This window comes from Drosophila persimilis, unplaced genomic scaffold (genome assembly GCF_003286085.1).
Source record: "Drosophila persimilis strain 14011-0111.01,24,50 unplaced genomic scaffold, DperRS2 tig00000000-arrow-pilon, whole genome shotgun sequence".
Lineage (NCBI taxonomy): Eukaryota > Metazoa > Arthropoda > Insecta > Diptera > Drosophilidae > Drosophila > Drosophila persimilis.
In genome coordinates this window covers 16,355,524-16,377,884 of record NW_020825288.1, presented here as the reverse complement: position 1 = coordinate 16,377,884, position 22,361 = coordinate 16,355,524, and the positions used below count along the sequence as shown (strand labels likewise).

General features: G+C 42.6%; 1 protein-coding gene across 1 annotated transcript in view; it reads left to right on the top strand.

Moving 5' to 3' along the window:
- Positions 1 to 1,870: 1,870 nt before the first annotated feature.
- LOC6587971 (disintegrin and metalloproteinase domain-containing protein 12) overlaps positions 1,871 to 22,361 on the top strand; it is a 33,962-nt gene continuing 13,471 nt past the window's right edge. Inside the window, exon 1 of the mRNA XM_026987309.1 lies at positions 1,871 to 2,021. Within this exon, the coding sequence (XP_026843110.1) occupies positions 1,871 to 2,021 (151 nt within the window). The remainder of the gene's footprint in view (positions 2,022 to 22,361) is intronic.

Here is a 22,361-nt window from a genome sequence, read left to right as displayed (position 1 = left end):
CAATAAAAGCGAGTATTTGGAATAGACCAATCATGTATAGAATTGATTCATCAATCGTACAAAATTGAGTGGGCATGGCTAAATGTTCCATATAGATAGTATTATTCAACGGAACAAAGAATTGGTCGTTTTTTTGAATCGAATTTGATTTCGCCGCAGTTCGCCGCAGTTCGCCGCAGTTCGCTTTAGCAACAATGAGTCTCGTTCCATACACAATGTTGCACATTCCATACACACTGTTGCGGCAACATTTACTTGAAAACCGTTTTTTGGTCAAAATAAAATACTTACAAGCAATTTAAAGGCGCAATCTTGTAGAAAATGCATTTATCTATGGGATAAAGCTAAGTGGGCATCTATAGCTTGAAATATAGGCAATTCCCGATTCGCCGCAGTTTCGCTTTTGCAACAATGAGTCTCATTCCATACACAAACATGTTGCTAATTCCATGCACACATACCCTGGGGCAAATGGATGTTATAGAATTGTGAATATGTTTGTCTTGCAAGGCTCCGTAGGTATCAGGATCGACATAAATATACACAGGATACTTATAATGTACTTGAATATGTCTAAAGAATATCAATTTGAGAAAAGGTCTTAATAAATTTCGTTTGATCTTCATATAAAATTAGCGAAATAGGGTGTACAAAGGGCTATACACGCATCACGTCTTTAAATACCAGCAACATTGCGACTCTTTTTTGGTTGGACTTTTTCGTTTAACCCTGTTTTTACAATAAATACAATAAAAGCAAGGATTAAAAACTATCCAATCTCGTAGAAAATTGATTCATTAATCGTATAAAATTATGTGGGCATGGCTAAATATTCTATCTAGCTAGTAATATTCCTCGGAATATCAAAATCGAGGAATATGTAGAATGGAACTTGAATTCGTCAGTATATTTACGGTATATTTTGAAAATGTGACTGTATAGACAAGGTATATTTAGCGAAAGGGGCGGATTTTACCTGCATGCGTTGCATTTTCTGAGCCGTTTCGCCTGTGGCCCATACCCTATTTTTCCTCCCATCATGTAGTTGTCATGTAATTATTTGAGCAAATGTAAACAGTGTGTAAACACAAACTCAAATTACGGTTCTTTCGCAGTTACCAGCGTTTTTTTGAATTGAGCGGTTGTGTGCGTGTTGAGTGCTTCGTGGTGCTGCTGTTTGCGTGCGTGTGTTTGTGGCCTGAGTGAAAGAGCGATTTGTGTTAAATAAATTGAGTTAATCGGCCCGAAAATAAATGCAAACTGGTTAAATTTGGTTGATTCCCAGTGCTTGATACGTGACATAATAGAGCTGTTCCCCTAATCATTGCCCCCATGGCCCAGGAATGGAAATTCCAATAAGCAAAAACTTGCAGAAGCAGCAGCAGCAGCTGAAGAGATAGATAGCGCAAGAGCGCCAGAGCGTGAGAGAGAGAGATAGCTCAAAGCCCGTTATAATATTTGTTGTTGTTTACGTTTGCTTCGCGAATCGGGAGTGAGTGCAGTGTTATTGTTGTTGTTGATTGGATTTTGTTCTTGCGGTATTTTGTGAATGGCGGCAGCACATCCTGTTTTTTTAATTCATCTCGGAAACCCGCCACGCCCCGCACTTCACAACTCCCCCTGGAGAGGAGATGGTATTTGTGCTGTGTAAGCATCATGCGGAAGCCTGCAGCAGCTGAGCCGTCACTGACACGGGAAGTGTGATGTCACCACTTGTGCCCCCGCGAGAGAACAACAAATTGTACTATTACTTACCGCGCTGCTCATCCACGAAACGAAAGCAAACACTCGCCCAACAACAACAACGAACAGGAGGAGAAGGAGGAGGAGACACCATCCATCCCATCATCAGCATCGTAGGACCGACGGCATGGTGGACTCTGTGAACATGTCTCGATCCAAGTCCCGGTCTGCGTGTTTCCAGCTGCAACTGCTGGCACTGTTGTTGCTCTCGCTCAACATATGTTGGCAGCACTGTGGGGTTGCGGAGGCCACAGCTGACAGCGCCGCCAAGTCAAAAGGTGAGTCCCAGCTCCAATTGGATCTGCAGGCCCCAAAACTCGATTCAAGTTGCAGCCCAGAAGCAGGCAGAGGGCCCAGCAGGGCGGTATAGTGGTTAAAGCTTAGCAAATGAATGTGGTTCTTATTTTTGGTTAAATAGATAACATTTTTGGGCCAAGTGTTAGTCATGTCTTAGTCACTTTGGGGTCGGTATAGAGGAGTAATAAGTGCAGTGGTAGGTTTCGTTTATTCTCTCTGAGAATATAGGTTCATACAAGCTTGAACCACTGTGGCTCCCTCTCTCATTTGTTAAGCTCTTGCCGGTTTGAACAACCTTGAAAAACCAGCTTCTATTCCGACGTCTGCTTGTTCCACAACAAAGCTGTTTTAGGGCCTTTTCCAGCCTGGACACAGACTAGACACCAGAGATAGAGGCACACTCCGTAGCTCCTCCTTCGCCCCTCGAGCACAGCAGTGGGGTCGGGGCACTTGCCACTTGGCTTATCAGTGGGAGTAGTTTTCGCTTTTCCTTTTTGATTAGTATTACGCTGAGTGTGCTGTCTGTGGTCTATTAGCAGCTTGTTTATCTCATTGTTGGGTCTATCAAAATCTCACGTAGTGCGGCGATAGAGAGGCGCCCCTGGGGATCACACTTTCCATGCAAATTCGTTGATTGCCTTCCTCGCACGTACCAGATCTGATGGCCCTTTTTCTTTTCTTTATTTCTCGCTTATTTCTTATGTTTGGGCCAAAGTAAAAATCGATTGTGAATGCAATGGCGTGCTTTACTTTTACTCTCATTGTGGCAGATTTTTTTCGGTTTTTTTTTTTGAGAAACTTTCTTTAATTTTTTGCCACCACACAAAATGCCGCTCTTTTTGTGGGTCAACAGACAGTTCTTTGGTACTGGCAAGCGTTAAATGTTTTTTTATTTTTTATGTCTTTTCATTGTCATCAGTTCTGGCCCCAAAAGGTCAGCGCCTTAAGCGCACACTCGAACCGCCATTCTGGCCCAACTCCGCTTTTGGCCAACTCGTTTCGTTGTCATTGTTTGTTTGATTTGTTGTGTGTGCGATTTCGTTGATGATTATTTTTTTCCATTTTTATTTTCTTAACAATTTTTATATCATTTGCGCAATTATATGGCAACAGCAGCGGCAGCGACAACAGTGGCAACAGGCCGTAATAGCCAAAAAAAAAAACCAAGTTGTTCGAGTGAAGTAACATTCGTGGCTCAAAAGTGGGCGGGAGCTGTGGCACAATTCAAAAAAAAGGAAAGGAAAGATTATTGGCAAAGAACAGCCCCATGGACAAATCAAGAAATTTCAAAATTCTCTGTGGCTTCTTTTTGAAACGACATCAAGATACTCAGGGCTCATAATTATTGTTTTTGTGTCATACGAAATCGTTTCTAGGCCAACTGGAACCAGCAGTAGCCGTTGTTTCCATATTTCCCAAGCATTTCATTGACTTTCTTGGGACATCTACACACTGGCCACGCCTCTTTTCTCGGGCGTTGTCCACTGCTGTATTGCTGTTTACCCAAGTGGCAACACTCCACCATTACCATTATCATTATCACAAGCACAAGGCAAGACAAGAGGATCATTAATATGCGGCAATGCATTTTTGTTGGACATGGACTGGTTGGCTCAGAGCGTGGGAGCCAGAACTAGAATCTATCAGTCTATCGGCCTGAATGACACTTGAACAGTTTTCCCGCTTTTCCAAGCAGCGATCTAAGCCTGAAAACAAGCCTAGGAAACAACTCGAGTGGTCAGCCATCAGTCCGTCATCATGAGCAAAACTTAATTGAAACCGAACTCAATTTACAGATGGATCTCCAGTAAGCTCGTCTTGATTGAGTCAGGTCAAAAGAATTTAAATCGAAAGAGCTTCTATCTCTATCTCTCTCTTTGTCTGTGTCTGGGGGGGGGGCTGTTCCCCGTCTCTAGATCGAATCGAAACGGAAGCCTCTGAGCATGCATATTTTAGTAGAAGTCTGTCTGTTCGAGAGGCCCAGGCCTCGGAATTGTACAACATTTGCATAAATTGCGTCGCCTCCAAGAACGTGACAAGAAATGTCTGGGAGAGTCTAGGAAATCGACATGGAAAACATTGGTCGAACGGCGGGCGTAGCAATTAAGAAATAATACGAAAAATTAAGGCAAATTTACGAAATTTAATAATTGAATGGAACATTATTGCATTTAAAAATTAAATCATTTATTGTAGATGGAAATCGATGGACATTTAGTTGCCGGGAATTGTTTTTGTTTGTGGCAGAAAGAAGGACACGTGCCAGGATTCACTTTTGACCGAGGCACGTGCTCAGGGTATACCCCGCGATTATCAGCCCTAAGCGGAGGGTGGTTCCCTCGAACAGGTCTCGAGTGTGACCTTAACATTTGCGGAGATTAAGCCTAAAATGATTGCGGCCTTAATTAAGCCAGAGAGACACAGCCGGCGCAGGGTGGACTGTGGGATCTGTATCGAAGGGCGAAAGAGGGAAACACTCAAGTTATTTATGACTCTATTTCCATATACTTAGTGCGGGGTGAGTTTTGGCCAGACAACCCCAAAGTGTCATTGGATTGTCATTGCATTAGTCATCGAGGGAAAGAGCTCTGCAAGTCGACGTTAAAGGAAACAAGTAGAAAGCTCTCAACCCCTACAATCAGATATAAGAAAATGTTATTTCTTTGTTCGTATTTTATAATAATAATGACACCAAAGAAACCAATATGCCCTTGTTCTCCACCCACCATCAGTGGAGGGGAATCAAAGAGGTAAAGCAGGAAGAAGAATTCTCAACACGAATCATAGAAAAAGCACTTGAAAGACTTTGTTTATGCCAGGAACAGGAGGAAATTCCGTTGCAGCAGAAATTTCCTCTAAACAAATACACAAGAAAGAGATGCGATGCCCTTCGTGGGGGGTGGGGGGGTGGAGATGCATTGCATCCATTGTTGTTATCGCTTGTGCAATGCCAATGCAATGCACGATTGAGCAGCGGATGAGGTGGGGCTGGAGTGAAGTAAAATAAAATCAAAGAAAGTGAAGGACAGACAGCGGCAGGGCAGAGAGCAAGGTGAGAGGAGAGTACAGCCCTGACGATGATTAATCAAAATAAAAGAAGCAAAGAGCACGATGGAGTGGGAGAGGGGAAACAGGTAGAGATGAAGAGAAAAACCAAATGCAATCAAGTGAATAAATAATCATAAAGATGGAGGACAAACAGAGCTGGGGACGGCAGCGGGATCTTAATGGGCAATGGCACTCACTCTCTTTCGGTTCTCCGCTCTTTGGTTAATTTATGCAGAGAGACAGAGAGACAGAGAGACGAGACCCGAGGAGAACTATTGACTGGCATCCGTAATGGGATGCGACAGCAACAAATATTTGCAACGGAAATGCGACATCACGCTGGAGTGAACCGAGCAGCGGGGAAGGGAGAGAGCAAACCTCTTCCTGGTTATGGTCAGTGCTTTTAGTCCGGACGGGGACAGTGGCTAATTTACCTTCCATACGTTGCCAATGTTGCAATTTTGTGCCGTCCAGCGGGAGAGCGAGCGGGAGCCACGCACTGAGAGGCACTCTCTGGCACACGCTCGATGTCCCTCTCTTCGGGTGTGTGCGTAGGTGTTTTTGCTGCAAAACTACACAAGAGAGAACGCTCAAAGCGAGTGCCGCCTCGACAAGGAGATACCCAGTGACGATGAGTCCCTGGCACTTATGCTCCACACACTCTTGGGTGCTTATACACCCTTAAACTCGTTCGCCACGGGGTATGACAGCAGCAACGAGAGCAAAAAACAACTGCTCATCCATCCACTACTCTGATGACGTCGCTGTCGCTGTCCCCGTCGCTGTCCCCGTCGCAGTCGACGCCTCTTTAGAGGGTCACTGAACTGTAAAATACAAACCGAATTTTCTGTTTACGTTTCCGTTATACAATATTTTCCTTTTACAAAACTTTTTTAAGTTTTCGTTGGCCGGATTTTGTGGCCTGCTGTCTGCCGCTGGCCCTTTTGTGCATTTGTTTTGGTGTGTTTTTTTTCGGTGGATAATTATTTACACAGTTACAAATTTCGAGTACAAGCCCAAAGCTTTTCCAGAAACCAAAGAAAAAAGCGAAAGCCCCGAGAACGAGTGTGTGGGAGGTGTTAAATGTTGAGCCATAACACCTCTGTCTATTATGATGTGGGTGTGCAGTCGTACAGTGTACCGTCCAATTGTTTGCTGAAACCTTTTGACAAACCCTTCGTTCATTAGTGATCCTCCATCAACAGCTTTTGATTTAAAGAAAGCGTGCCACAGAAATTAAGGTCACTCCGCACTTGATTACGCATTACGTATGGTTTCCGGCGAAAGAAGTACTGTAATGTAGTATTTACAGTGGATTAATAGTAATATATGTAGATAAAACTTCAAGAACTGAAGAATATTCTTCAGAAATTTCTCTGAATAATGTTACCCTGCAAATCATTGAGACATAATATTTTCCACGTAGAGACCGACCTTATCGCTAGACCAAGTCCAAGTCGGGCGATTACCTACATAAACGCCTCCACCTCTCATATTAATGTTGTGCTAGGTCAGGGCTGATGTCTGTGGTCGCTTTTATATGTTGACCATATGCTAAATGGTCGGAAAGGTAAACCTCTGTGCGATCAAGCACTGCCTTCTGTCGTGGGTAAACAAAGCAGCAACAAATTAAACCAAAAATCTTGAACCCATAAACACCGAAAAGAGAGCCAAAAGCGCCAGCCAAGAGCTAATTGAATTAACATGCCGGCGCTAATATCGTGATGTTTTTTCCACGCTCAGCTCTCTTGATTCTCTCGATTGGTTTCCATTTTATTTTTATCTCAAGCATTTTCGAGTGTTACACTTTTCTTTCGGGAGCTGCATCTTTTATTTCTCCCACTCCTTCGCCTTATTTAAAATGCACTCACCGTTGGGCTGAAGCTTAGGAGTGGTGCAGGAAGGGGGGGGAAGAAGTTCTCCTCGATGCATCTGTGTGCGATAAGCAGCCGACGCACCCAGCAAAGCCAACGAACCATAAAGTAGACCCGAGCGAAGAGCAGAGCAGACAAAGCACAGAGATTAGAGCAGCAGCGGTGAGAGGGAGGGAGAGAGAGCGAGCTTCTTCTTGTGTCCTCCTTCTGCTGAGTGAGTGAGTGGGTTGCATTGTTCGAGCGCGTTTATCAATTAACGAATAACGAATAAAGATAGCAGAGAAAAGAGGAGATGAGATGAGTAAGAACAACGGTACACATTTGAACATTTGGTAACTTGGGTTCCTCTTTTGAGCTACCATAATTATGTATATGATCAAACCATCTTAAAATATCTATATTTATTTAATCTTACAGAACTATCTGAAACTTAAATTACTACAGAATAATACTGATTCGATCTAAAATTGTATTTGAAAAATTCCAAACTCGTAGCACCGCGTGTGAATAACTGTTTTCCGTGGTGTTATACACATGTAACTCGGTTTCCCTGCCACATGTGTTACCTAAGCCAAAATTTGCACCCGGCACGTGTCTCTTTGTTCACTCACTCAATCATTAAACTCACTCATTAGCTGGCATTAGTTAATTGCAGTTATGTAAAATGTGAAGTTCAAGTAAACTGAAAGTACGGCTTTCAATGGTTATCTGGGGTAATTTTCCTCTCTCTCTGCCTCTCGTCTCGTTACTGGAATTCTTGCAATAAAACTTTGTTTTATTAAAGCTCCCCATAGGCACAAGATATCCGCCGGATGTGCAGTACATGCTTCAAAAGCTGATAAAATACTATTTAACATGAAGTGGGCGAGGAGGGGGAGTAAAGTGGAGAGCTTTATTTATATAGAGAAATTAATGTATTTTTCAAGAATTTATGGCACTAGAGTCGTACACACTCGCATGTTCAAGCATGGCAGCACAACGAGTGCGAGAGAGCACTGAGGGGAAAGTTTGAGGAGGTTTCTGGTCTATTAGCCAGATAGAAAGGCATTACGAGAAGGGCCGTTGATTTGTTCATGGGCAAAGGCGTTGTAATGCCCTATAATTTGGTTGGAAATTAAAGTTGGATTGTTTCTGAAATTTTAGGATTTCTCTACAGATTCAATGGGTCTTCAGCTTTCACAGAAAGTAGCACCTGATTTTCTATCTATCAATGCCGAATCGCTCCATTCACTTGTGGGAAATTTCACCACCGAAACAATGTCATTTCGCATCATTTGAAATGTTCTAGTGGTGGGGGAGGGTATTAGTCACAGACAAAAGTGGTTTTCCCAGAATAAAGTACGACCTTTGGCCCCCCCACGTAAATTAATCTTAGCAATGGAGCTCTCCCCTGGGCAGGCCAACACCTGCCACTATTTTCCTTTGTATCCTTCCCAAGGCAATGACTCACGGAGCCCCATTTGCGGGCGGGTGGTGCACGTGCCCTGAGTCTCAGCTGCACTTCGGTCTATAGTGGAAAAGCACAATGAATCACACGAACCTGTGACGATTTCATTGAGAGAACTCTGTATTGTTTATTATTTAATTGCTGAATCGAATACGCCGGACATTACACAGTAGTGCGACGTCAGCAGCGGCGTCAGCAGCGGCGTCAGCATCGGCGTTGATTAGTTCCGTGAGGCAATTAATGTGGAATTATATAAAATGCCAATTACGCGTTGCAATCGGCGTTGCATCGATGGCTTGCCGCAGCTCATAGGATGGTGTATATAGAGCGTGTCGGTCTCTGTTGTTGTGCTCGTTCCTAAGACTTCTCTCTCTCTCCCTGATCCGCTCCAATTTCCTGCCTTCAAGCCGTTCTCTGCTCCAATTTTTTTGCTAATTGCATCGATGCCTCCGTCTCTGCCTCTGCCTCTGCCTCTGCCGTTTGCCACGCAATTCGATAACGAAGTTCTGGTGGCAGTTGTGGCTGGAATGAAAATAATCAAATATTCAACCAGCGACAAGTTGTCTCCCTCCATCGCTGCTGTGTTGATTGAGAGGGTTGATTGAACGGTTGTTCATCGGTTGCCCAAACCCGGAGAGCAAGCCTTGGCTTTATACGGATTTGATGTGCCAACAAATATGATTAATATTGTATAATATTTGCCATGTAGGAAGGGCAAACAATCGTCCACCATTGTGCGGGGTATTCCCCATATTTTGAACTGAAATTCGCCCATCAATTGGTTCGATTAATGATTAATTTTTCATTTCGAAACTACGTCTTAACAAACAATCTCTAGGAAAAAGCAATCGTAAATTTTCTAGTCTTTTATTTGGAGCAAACTTCCTGTCTTGTTGGCTGTGTAAATTGGCTTAATTTTATGATGATTCCTACACCATAAAGATAATTACGCTCTAGAACAAGGCATAAGTATCTGAGAGATGCGTGCAGTCGGCAGAGCAAATGCAAATTGTGCGCGGGATAGCCATCTGACAGATACAATTGAAGGCACAGCATGAAATCTAATAACCAGCACAGAAATTGCTCAATTCAATTGGGTCAACGAGGTGCTGCTACCCCAGAGGGCTACTGCTTGTGGCCCCTGGGTCTTCCACTTCATTGACAAAAAAAGATTCATCCAACAGCGAAAACAATATGCCATCTAAAATATATATCTTTTAGAGTAGGCGCCTGACACAGAGATCTCTCTCTTTCTCTCTTTCTCTTTATTAGCAACACAGCACCCGTTTCGTAGAACTTTCGTATATGAATCATCTGGCAATTCTCGCGAATATATCTTACGAATAAACTGGTCAATCCAGTCTTCTCTTGAGCGAGAGAGATAGTGATCTTTCATAGTTCTTTCATCTTTTGGGCTGTTCTTAATTGAGGCAAAAGGCAGAAAGGTTACAACCCAATTAGCTTCAATTTGCAGACGACGGAAAATCTTCTCCGGCGAGTCATCATTTTCCCCCGGATCATTTCCGCCTCTCGATGCTAATTGTCGTGCAATTTAAAGCGGATCAGAGGAAACCTTTTCGGCTCTATAGAGTGTTGGGGTATTTTTTTTTCAACCCGTCATGCTCGTTCGCTTCTTCGCTTTCATCTCAAAAAGAAAGTTGCATTGATTTTTCTTTCATGTTTTATACGAAGATTTCACTTTTTTTCCATGGTTTGGACCTACTTTGGGAGCTGAAAGAAGGACATTCCTCTAACGGTTGTGATCTCTCATATATCATATGATGTGGGCTCTGGTTTTTTGGCTTTTTGTGGGGCTTTAAAGCACGTCCATTGCTGATGAACATCCAAGAAGATTGACCCTCTATTTCATTGCAGAAATATACTCTGTTACTTCTGGGAATCTAGGGTTTTCTTTTCTGTTCCGTTCTGGCAGTGCTTCTACCAGCTGCTGCACGTGTGCGTCCTTGTGGCTGCAACAGTTCTGAAAACTGGCAGTGTGCCCTTCCCCACTGGATGGATGGATGGATGGCTGTTGCGTCCTACCCCTTTCCCTGTGGCCGCAATTAATTTCCAGCCCGAGATTCTTATCGATTGTGTCAAAACAAAAACAAAAGTACAACCAGAAAGACAGTGGCAGAAGGGCGAAGGGGCAGCATATCTGAGGGAAAGAAAAGAACAAAAAAGGGTGTTAATTTATGAGTCCTTGGATGTGTGCAGTCGTGGTGCTGCGGGTAGCAGGGGGTGGGGGCATAGCTAATTGCACAATGAACGAGCACCGAAGTGCCACATACAATATGTATCTTATAGATGCATGTTTTTCAGATAAAATTGCAGAATCTGGCAGAGGCATTAACGATGCAGAGTCCTTCTCAGATATGCTAGGCAACCCTTTTGTCCTTGGAACACGTCCGTGACATGACCCGGCAGCCCCCCACACCCCACACCCCAGAGTTTCTGCATTGGAATACAGAGCGGCGAGAATTTGCATATAAGCGAGTTATTTCAAGGTGTGTGCCCCCAGGGGGGGGGCAAGTGGGAGTGGCAGAGAGGTGTGAGGCGTGTCCGCGTTATTTAGTTTACAAATGTTTTCATTTGCGTTCATTTCTCCTTTTATTTTTGTTGTCCCCCCCCCTCCGCCCCTTGCAGCACTTACGCCCACGCCAGGGCCACGCCCCACCCCACCCCATTGCAGCCTTGGCTTGGGATTTGTTTTTATAGCCTTAAAAAGGGTACTCCGTTTTCGATTAGAAGTTGCAGTGAGAGAAACAGTTTTCAGAGCTTATAACGACCGAGGGGTGCAGCTGTATGACGCGCAACATGTTTAGTCATGAGCATTCATTGGGGAAAATATTTATTCTCGAAGATAATCCAAGAAAAGTGAGTTGTTTCGAGGTTTTTCGCCGTGAAGTGGAAGGGTGTGGCCATAGGTAAACTCCTCCCTGGTTTCTTCAATCGAACGACTGCCTTCAAAGACAGTTTCACTAATCTAAATCATCTATACATTGTACTATAAAAATTACAAATAAAAATAATTAAAATTAAATTACAAAACAAACAACAATTTTGCATCCCTTTTTATATTACTTTCGGCTTGCAAAAAGCTCGCAAAAGATATCATAAAAGGCTCGCAAAAGTCTCGCAAAAGATATCATAAAAGGCTCGCAAAATATCAATTTTTGAGCTATCGAAAATGAAACTTTCACGGCCACAAACTGAGCAACTAGTGGTTCATTTTCGTATCGTTTTCAGATCTTAATTGGATAGTTTTACACGGCTGAGTTTCGCGTAACTCTCGTTTGCGATATCGTTTACGAAGTTTTGGTCCACTGGGATATGCTTTGTATTTTCTAGCCATTTTCTGGCCATGCTTCTCCTTGTGGTCTCTCTATCTGGCAGAGTATTTGCCAGTTCTGTGCCTTTTGCTGCTATCCTTCTTGATTTTTTTCTCTGTGTCGCGCCTTTGATTTATGCCATTTCCTGTGGGAGGAGCAGCCTCCTCTCTCTCATTCTGTCTCTCTGTTTTGGTCGCTTAATCTTGGACTTAAATTAATGTTGCAGCTTCGTCGTCTCCTGCCCGGTCCTACCCGGTCCTGCCGCCTGGTTTAATTAAAGCAAACGCATTGACGTAATTAGCAATTAAATAGCCTTTAAATACAGAAACCCCTCAACAGACGGCTCTCTTTAGTATTTATTTTGTGGCAGCAATTGAGCTGAGGATTCCGACCATTCAACATCGTCGACTCTCGTCATCATCCCAGTCCCAGTCCCAGTCCAAGCAATTAGTTGGAGGCAAAATAAAATAAAACAAGTAAATCAATTAAATTCGTTCAGTGAACCCGTTCCGAATGCCTTTTGTGGAGTGCGCCCCAAAAGCCTGCCCCTCGGACCGGATAAACTTTAATGAAACGCTGTCCAAAACTCATATTTTTATGAAGAAAAGTAAAAATAAACCAAACCAAACCAAACCAAAGCCTAACCACATTCATCACAATTAATTGGCAACACGTTTGCTGTTTGGCCAAAAGCTGAAAGCAATTTGGTTTTTTGTTGATAAATTTCCCCCACTTTATGCAACATTTTCTTGTGTGTTCGTATTTATTATTTTTATTTCTATTTATTGGAGTGTAACGCAATGGATGCCATATTTTGTGCAAAATATTTCTATTTTTATCAGATTTTTATTTGGATTTTGAAAATTGTATTAAAGCTGCGGAGATTTTCTCGAATTTTGTTGTATTTTTCAAATAGCGAAATGTTTCACTTTGCGGGCAAGAGATACAGCCACAGTGGGAGAGAGAAAAGAGGGTAGGCGGCCCAAAACTTGAAATGCCGTCGGCGGCAACTGAAACCATTTTTCCGCTATGCAATAAATGATATCGATTTCACTTTAAGCTAAACAAAAAGCAAGTAGAATGCTTAGGCAGACATTGCGACCAAAAGATACCTCTTACTGAGGAGAAAATACTCTACAGACAGCTGTTTGAAGGGGAAAAAATTATGTTTGAAGCAGAATGAGCACTTAAAGAGTTTGGATAACAGTTCAATAGATAATTCTAACAAACTGGAAGGCAATATTGAGCAAATTTTAGATCTCTAAACATGCCAGGATGGTCAAAATTATGCTAGAGATGATAGAAATAAAGCTTCTCCCATAAATGGGATCTCTATCCTGTCTCGTATCTACTCTTACTCTCTCCGTCTCTTCTATAACCCCTTTCTAGAGCTATTGATACCTCTGTATCCCATAAGCCATATACCCCTGAACCCCTGCCCGTACAGGGTATGGCCCCAACAATTTGCTAACATTAATTGCCCACAGCCTTGTGTCTGTCTCTCTGGTGACAAGTCTCCTCCCCTCTCCCTCCCCACCACCACCGCTCCCCACCGAGTCGGCTCTCAACTTGTTTCTCACACTTTTGTTGTCCTTTGGTGAAGAGGGAGAAAGAGATAGGGAGAGAGTAGAGCTCTCGATTTGTACGAATGATGATTTATTTGAGAAGCGTGTTTGGTTCACTTTTGACGGATCTGGGAAAGCTGTTGCTCTTTTTCTGTTTCTGTTTCTGTTTCTGTCTGTAAATGCATTTTAGAGGGCGCCGCAGACCCACTTCGAGTCGCTGTATTAATGGGTTATTAATCATTATGGCAGACAGATACACATCTCTCCCTCCCAACTGCAGTCTGCGTTTTAATCCTTTTCCTCAATGCTAATTTAATCATATTTTCCCCTTTCTTTGTTCTTGCAGGTAAGCCCATAAAACCATACTTCCTGCTCAGACCAGAGACACAGGCCGAGCCGGGCCGGGACGGGCCGTGGCGGGCCCGGACAGACGCAGGCCAGGCCATCGGTGACTCAGAACAAAACAGATGTTAATCGCAGTTGTTGGAGGGTTTGCTTATGTCTTTTATTTAAAATGTGTTTTTATTTTGCAAGCTTCGTATTTGTGTCAGCTTTCCGCTTCTCTAACGGGAACACACGACGAATACACACCGAAAATATTAATGCCCGGCAGTGGAGCAACAACTACAATAAGAACAGCTCTTATCAAATACTCATAATCGCAGTTCTGTTTTTCCGAAAAATACACACAAAAACATGTGCATTAAAATATATGCGACTGGGAGTACTAGAACGAACCATTAAATACTCTGATGGAACCCGAATTCTGCTTAAATTTCAGATATTTATGGATTGTTTATAGACCAAAGAAAGTCATTTACTAAAACAGACCGTATCACGTTCCATCATGTAGGAGGAGGAACCTCCACTAGGAGGTTCTATCTAGGTTTCCAGATTATCAATTTCTGTTTCTGTTTTCCCTATAATATTGAAATATTTTCTAAAACTCAAACAATTTGATAATTTGTATGCAAATATGCAAATTATTTTATTGTTAAATTACCGATAACATAAATAAATTGAAACTAAATTTCAGATATTTATGGATTGTTTATAGACCAAAGAAAGCCATTTACTAAAACAGACTAGTAACCGTATCACGTTCCATAATTTATTATCCCACTGGGAGGTTCTATACAACGTTCACACGTGAATGGCAATTCTCCTCAGATAAATTTCTTTTTTTCTATAATATTGAAATTTTGTTGTTCGAATTTAAGTCAAGACTGACTACAGAAATGGTCCTGTGAAGTATACTGAAATATTTCCGATTTCTATTTATCTAAAACTTTACAAATTTGATGTTTTTTGTAAATATGATATTTTTTTAATTATTAAATTACCAATAATATAATTAAATGATCGAAATCGGCTTTGAATGATCGAAATTAGGCATAATTTATCGATAAAAGCTATAAATATCGTTAAAATCGATACACATAAAAGATGTATGGCATTTTTTTTGTCAATGAATCAATCGTTATGTTTTTCCTGATTCCTTTTGGTGAAGAAACCCATTAAACACCCAAGAGAGTGCCCCTTAAGGGCGATTGCCTTTCAGCATAGTACTCTTGATACCCCACAGAAATGAAAGATTCTATGACCTATACCTATACCTATACCAGAGATCCATTAAAGATTTTATAAACTGCCAAGTTCCTTGAAGATATTCCATCCTCTAACCCTCCCAGAGATCCATGGTAACCGAAAATAAAAGTAGGAAAATTGTTTTGTGGCCTGAATTGAGTCGTCATCATCTGCATAATCATTGTTCGCCTCTCTTTCCCCTCCCCTCGCTGTTGCCCGTCGTCTTGCCTGCCATTTCGCATTATTGCCTTTTGTTTTGGGCCCAACAGCTGTTTGTCATGATAGCAGTACATGGCATATGGCTATTTATTTGTTTATTTTCACCGTTCTCCTGCAAAAATTTAACCTTTAACCTTAAAATGCAATAAAGCCAGAGAATTTGAGAATCTCTTTGTGGGTTTTACCCGCTTTTGTTCTTCCTATCTCTAGTTTGAGTCAAAGAAAAATCAATAAACGAAGGATTGTACTCGGGTAAACGTATGAAAAGTATATGAATATATATAGTACATATGTTATATGCATATAAGAACCTCCCTGCCCTCCCCATTGATGACAAATATTTACAAATTTTCTTCTTTTGCGACCCAGTTTTTGTGGCATCGAATTCTTGGCGAGAGGAGGGCTTTGGGGGTGTGACAATTGGCCTTGTGGCTCGAGTTTTATGAGTTCTTTGACTTTGGCATGGGATGGCATGTGCCCAATAGATTCCATAAGAACAGAATCGTATAAGGAATGCTTTAAGATGTGTATGTGTGGAATATGTAATTCTTCAAGGAAACAACACTCTTTTTAATGACTCGAGAGTTTTTGGAGTTGTGGTCTTTGCAGATTTGGATTTGTTTAATGGATAATATGTACCATATCTGGAAATAATGGTAGATCTACTGAGACTATTCGAGTTGGAGATTGCCTTTCATTTGCCCTTCTGCCCCCTGAAATTGTGAAGGGTTTAAGGATACTCTTAAACCGAAAACCCAGAATCATTAACAAAGATATTTTCTATTTAATTTAGAAAAAGAAAAGCATTCCCAGTCGTGGCTGAGACAGCAGCCTTGTGCTCTCTCCCAGTGTTGCTTAGCCCTAAAAATGCATGCGCCTCGACAAAAACGTTCCGATTGAGGTTCAAAATTCACCCTGAAGATTGGAATGGAACCCTGAAGAGATGGCTCTTACACAAAGGTAGCTTTTCTGCTAATTGTTCATTCTGCTCACCAAACAAACCCAAAGTATTCCCTATTCCAATCTGGTAGTCTCTCTTGCTTTTTTTTAACAAGTTTTTTTTTGGCAGACCAAAAACAGAATATTCTCTAACCAAAAATGGCCAAGGCCAAAGCCATGATTTAATGGCCGAAAGTCGTTGGCAAAATATTAATGAACTCCAACAAATGCTTGACACATGATTCGTAGCCAAAAATGGTTGACGCTCGCTCTTGGCCAGGCCATGAAGTGTGGCCAGGGCATAGAAAATTGAAAACTAACTAAACCCTTAACTCAAAACTGAACACTGTTCTCCCCATATAGTATGCAGATATGCCAGAGGAAAACCTCACAAATTCACTTAGTTTTTCATGAAAGTTTTCGCCCATAACTTGGTTTTTTGTTGGCCAAAGTTCCGGTTGGCAGGCGATGGCTGGGATGTGACCCAGTTCTGTGTCTGTGCCTTTGAGGCTGTGTCAAATTATGATAATTATTCCCGGCCCTGTCACAGAGAGAGAGGGAGAGAGAGGGAGGATCTGAGGCGGTGCGTGGCATAATGGTAATTATGGAAGGACCGGCGTTAAGGGGCGTGCCTGTGACTCTTTGCAACAACTGCGGGCCTTGCATTTTCCCAATATGTGAATGAACAGACACGCCCCCAGAAACCCGTTCAGCCGCCTCTTTTTGGCTACTTGTTTAAGATTGTTTTTCTGCTTTATTCGCTGCGTTTCCGCTTTTTTGTATGCAAACAAAGGGAGAGAGAAAGAGCGAAGCGAGGCGAATGCGTATGCTCAAGGATCATTGACCACATAAAGAGTCCGTTATGGCCAGCAGCGGGCCCGTCGAAGCCATTCCCAACCATCGTCGCAATGCATTTTGTTTCCTTTTTTGGCCCTGCTGCCAGAGTTCCCAGAGAGCTCGACTGCAAACAGAAGCCAGCAGCCACAAGCAACTTCTCCTCCATTCGAGCCAAGTTCTTTTATATGGCCCTCCTACACTGCGCGGCGGAGGGGCGGGGCGGGGCGGGACGAGGTTTGTCCAGAAATGGAAAGAACAATGTTTATGTGCAATTTTCTCTCCTTGCATTGTGCGTATATGGAGGAAAAGAAGACAGAAATCTGCAGAAATAACAAAGAGAAAGAGAGAGAAAGGGGATTTGATGTGAACAGAAAGAAATCCCACAAAATGTATACCAAAGAAATTGCTTTTTACATCAATATTTTTCAAAGGAATGTTCTCAAAAAAGTGTTTTCTCTATTCTTTGAATTTTGGCGGAATACCTGAACCTTTTAATTAATATTTTTTACTCATTCATACAGAAAATCCATAAATTGTTGACCAAAAATATGCAGAGCTGTTTATTTAAGCCGAAAAAAGGTTTATTCCCCTTTTCTTTCTTGTTTTAAAAGGTTTTTAGTCTATAATCAATCTTTAATCCACCCAAAAATTGACGATTTGTGGATGCTTTTTCATCCACTGGGATCTTTGTGTCCTTACGCTTTCGCAACATTGCCAGCATGTTGCTAAAGAATGGAGTAATAATATTAGAAGGAGAGTATAAGTGTTGCTACATCAACACCTAAGAATGTTGCTGAAGATCCTATGAAACATATACTGAATGTTGCTTCAAACCTATGCAGAATGTTGCTACAAACCTATACAGCATGTTGCCACAAACCTATACAGTATGTTGCTAGAGAGCCGTTCATTTATTGCAAGCGCCAGAAATAAATCAAAATGAAGATAATTTTTCATTTATTTATTTGTACAATGCACTCGCGAAACCACTCTATTGAGATTTATATTTCAGCAATCAAATCACTCGTCACTCGCGACTCGTGTCACTCTGTCAGTGGGTCAGCAGCATCATTATCAACCAGCTGTTGCTGGGCCTTATCATCATCATCCTCATCATGATGCTGGAATTTCAATTTATTTGTCTTTAATGCATTTCCTATATACTCGTACAGCTGTCTGGATGACAGCTATAAATCTCATAGATCCCATAAAGCGAGATAGAGCATGGGGCTGATTCCCTGTCTCTGGGTTGGGATAAATCATGTGAAACAAAGGAGATTACTAGTGCTCGTAGTGCCCGTAGGTGTGTAACCAGGAAGCCAAGTGTTCAGGAATAATGCGACGCATTCAATTATGATTGATGGTAGATTCTGTATTTAATATAGAAATAAATATCGAACGGGTTTTTATTTAGAAATTGTTAAAGGTCAAACCAAAGACTAGGAAAATACCAAAGATATATCAAAGTAAAAGTCATTTTAATTAACTTTTACCTCAAAGATCTCTATTCAAAGATTATAAAGTACTGCCTATCAATACTTTCCAACGATTTTTTATAGTTTTCAGTTAGTTTCCATCGTTTCTTGAACCGCCTTTAACCTTTAATCCACCCACACCTGAAAGCCTGCACGCCTGTGGACCATAGATCTGTTGATTTAGTATCAGTTTTCCAATTACGGTATACTTTCCATCGACTTGTTGACCTTTTGTCAACAAGCGCTTTAATTGCGGCTCATTTCTCCCTGCACTTTTATGGCTTAATGACGAATAGTCCGCCAGAGCTATAGCCCATAGCCTGATATCATAGCTGGATGTTGTTGGTAGGTGTGTGTTCTTTATCAGCTAAATGTACCTGTGGCAAGTTGTTGGCTTTTTTATGAGCCAAACGGACAGATAATAAAGTTGACAGAACAAACAGTGGGCCCCAGGGGATTACAGAGAAGGAAATCCCTTCGGCAAACAGGATTGTCATCCCATCCTGAGACCTGTGCCCGATAGAAATGGAAACAGAAACCACAGCGGGTGTGAAATTTCACGGATTAACTGAATATCCAGAGACCTCTACCTGTCAATCGATTGGGAGTCCCTTTCCCTAGATCATAGATGATCAGGGAACAGCATACGAAGTCCTGGCTCGAGTCACAAAGGACACAAGGGGACCAGGCTCATGGGTGGCCCAGCCACCTGTAGAGACCTCCTGCCGTCGTTGCCAAAAACCGTAAGAAGTACCCGCTTGGGGTGTTAATTGCCGGGACACTTGAACCTGTGCCCCTGCAGCTGCAAGAATGAAAGTCCTTGTCATTCAAGTGCCCGGACAATTGTCGCCCCGCTGTGCCGTGCCGCACTCGAAATGTAAACGCAGAATGCAAAAATGTCTGCTTTGTTTTTGCTAGTTTTTGCCCAGATTCATGGCATTGTTGACCCCCGGAGGCCACCCGTTGGGCCTTTGTTTGTGCATTCCGTGAACTGCAGCAGGCAGGTGCTCAATCCACAGGAGACCATCTGATCTCTATCCGAGCGGGAGAGAGAGATGCCTCCCTGATTTTGCACAATGCACATTATGGCATTGATCAGAGTCTGTGTTTATCTTTGGGCGAGTTTTCCGGGGTTGCAAATAGGCAGAACGGCACACCTCTCGGGCAGGGAGTACGAGGGATCTCCCGGCTCAGTGATGTGTGGAGATAATTGACTTGATGGACATGATTTTGATGGACAGCCAGCAGGGGCTGAACCGGAAGGAGGGCCACACAAAGGGCCTTCGAAACGTTGAGCAAATTGCACAGGCATTCAATATGCGAAACCGCATTGAAGAGCAGGCACAGAGTTGCATTTTGATTGAAACTTAGTTTATGCCTTGGCCCTTTCCCCTTCCCCCGTTCACGCGTGACTGGAAATTTGCTATTTATTTCAAAAAGCAATCATTTTAGCAATTTATAGCATTTTAAAGAAGAGATAATATCGATAAATTATCGATACTACTAATAAAACTTCGATAAATTGCCTAAAACATTCTTCAGTGGTATATAAAATTCATAAATTATCCACAATAGCGATAAATAATCAGCTAAACCGATACGATAGCAAATTATAGCATTTTAAAGAAGAGGTAATATCGGTAATAATCGATACTATTGATACAACTTCGATAAATTGCCTAAAACATTTTTAGTGGTATATAAAATTTATAAATGATTGACAAAAACGATAAATAATAGACTACAGCGATAATTATCGATAACACATATAAATTATCCGTACATATCGATATCACTTTGGGTTTCAGAGCTTCCGAAACGCTCGTGGCGAATGATCCCTATTCGCTTAAGTCGAAACTAATGTTGCCGCTCGCTTATGGGAAATATAACACCGTACAATGTACAATGAGAGTCCGCTGGAGAACTTGGAGTAGTGGGTACTTTTAACTATGCGTTTTACATATTGATTGATAGATTGATATTCCGATGGCCTTTACACTTTCCAAAAAATAAACCAAAAATATTTGAACTTCGTCTAAAATGTTGTTTCCAATTTGAAGGCAATTTTCAAGGAAATCAAATTTGTTTTTCCCCAGCTGAAGCCCCCTCCTAACCCAGTGAATCCACAATAAATAGTACACGAGTGGCGTACATACAAAACAGGGTCACGGCTGTTTAGTCTACGTCTCCGTCTCCGTCTCTACGGCGTCTTCCTTGAGCCCAAGGAGAGGCAGTGGCAGCGGCAAAGGCCTGTCAGCGAGTACCGAAGTATTGATTTATTTAAATGGTTGTATGGAGAGGATAATTTATGCACAACGCCAGCCAAAACCTCAAGGCAATTAATTTTCACCGAGTCTCGACGCCGAGTTGGGGAGAGGAAAGTGCAATCGGGGAGATCCCCTACTCCAAATAGAGATACTCCGAGAGTTCAATTCTATTTATGGATTGGACAGGCAATGGATACTTGCAGGAAGAGCATGCGAGCAGCTCTTTGTAAAGAGTAGAGAAGATCGCCTCAGCAGATCCCCTATTTAGATCTCTCAGTATTTTATGGCTGATCAGTGTCCAGTTTATGGCCTTCTAATGAAGGGATCTGCCCTTCCCCCTTCAAGCGGACCACACAGACAGAAACCGAAAGTCATGGAGGATGCTCCACACCCTCGTTTCGTTTATTCCGGTGATCCCATCCGATCCGATCTCGTTTCTAGGGTTACCTGAAGCTGAATGGCGCCTGGGTTTCTTGTGTGTTTTGTTCTGTAAATCTGACAGCGGAGAGATGCGGATGGATGAGAATGGGAAGCCTTCTTCTGCTTCGTTTGGTTGAGTGCATTTTCAGTGGAAGCCAAGCCCAAGTGCTCCACGCGATTGTCCGTTGCTCAAGTGCTTTTCACGCCCCGAATCAGGGAATGAAAAGCAAGAAATGCGAATGAACAAAGCGGCTTTTGTGGCGACTCCACTGTGCCCATGACGTCCTTTTGTGGCCCCTCTCTGGCACTCAAGTTACAATTTGATTTCTGATTCCCGTGTCCCGTGTCCCGGTCGTGTCTGCAGTTTGTTTGCTTCGTGCCCAAAGTTTTATTTATAATACACACAAGACAGAGACAGAGAGACAGAGAGACCGAGAGAGAGTGGCAGAGTGGCAGAGCGGCCAGCGGCTTATAAATAATTCAGGCAATGCCCCCATGGCTGCCCCCAGGAGAAGAGCCCATGGACATGGTCTGCCTTGAGTCGGGATTGAACTTTGACAAGACCCTGGGTCTGGCCTGAGAGGGAAGGGGCCGGAGCTCTGTCTGGGTCTCTCACCTGCACTGAAATCCATCAACAGAGACGTGAGCATCATGCAAAGTTCTTTAATGAGAGAACTCGAATCCAAGAGAGTAGTTATCCTCGGGGATACGCTGTCTAGAGGCCACCAGAAGGGTAGGTGTAGCCGTTCGCTTATGGGCACATTTGTAGAGGAGTATTACGGCATCATCTTGGGATTGTCTCAAGCTTTCGGCTTCCCACTTGAAAGTCTCCTGAAGCACTGTCTGCACTCCACGGAGAGAAAATTTATAATGCTTCCCCTGGGGAGCGGATCCCCTTGCCTTACAGAGTGGGAGAGAGAGAGAGAGAGAGAGGAGACTCTTCCCACCAACTGTTCCCATGAGAAATCGCACCATCTTGATGGCTATCTTTGCGTTTCGCCTTAGCCCAGATTTCGCATGACGTTCGTGCCTGTTGGATTGCGTGGCCTGTTGCATTTGTTGCCCGCCTCTTTGTCAGGTGAAAATTGAGGTGAAAGGCAGGTTGTGCCACTGTTCGGCGGAGGAGTGAGATTTACTTTCCGATTTGGCCCATTTGGTAGCTGGGTAAACGCCGATTAACTCAATTTGTATTCATTATGTGATGATCAGTAGCTGGCGTTTAAAAAATCATTTAGATACAATACTGAGCAGGGCATTTTGCTGAAACATGAAATGTTTTTTTAGGGACTTCTCTTGGTTTTCTGTCTGTTT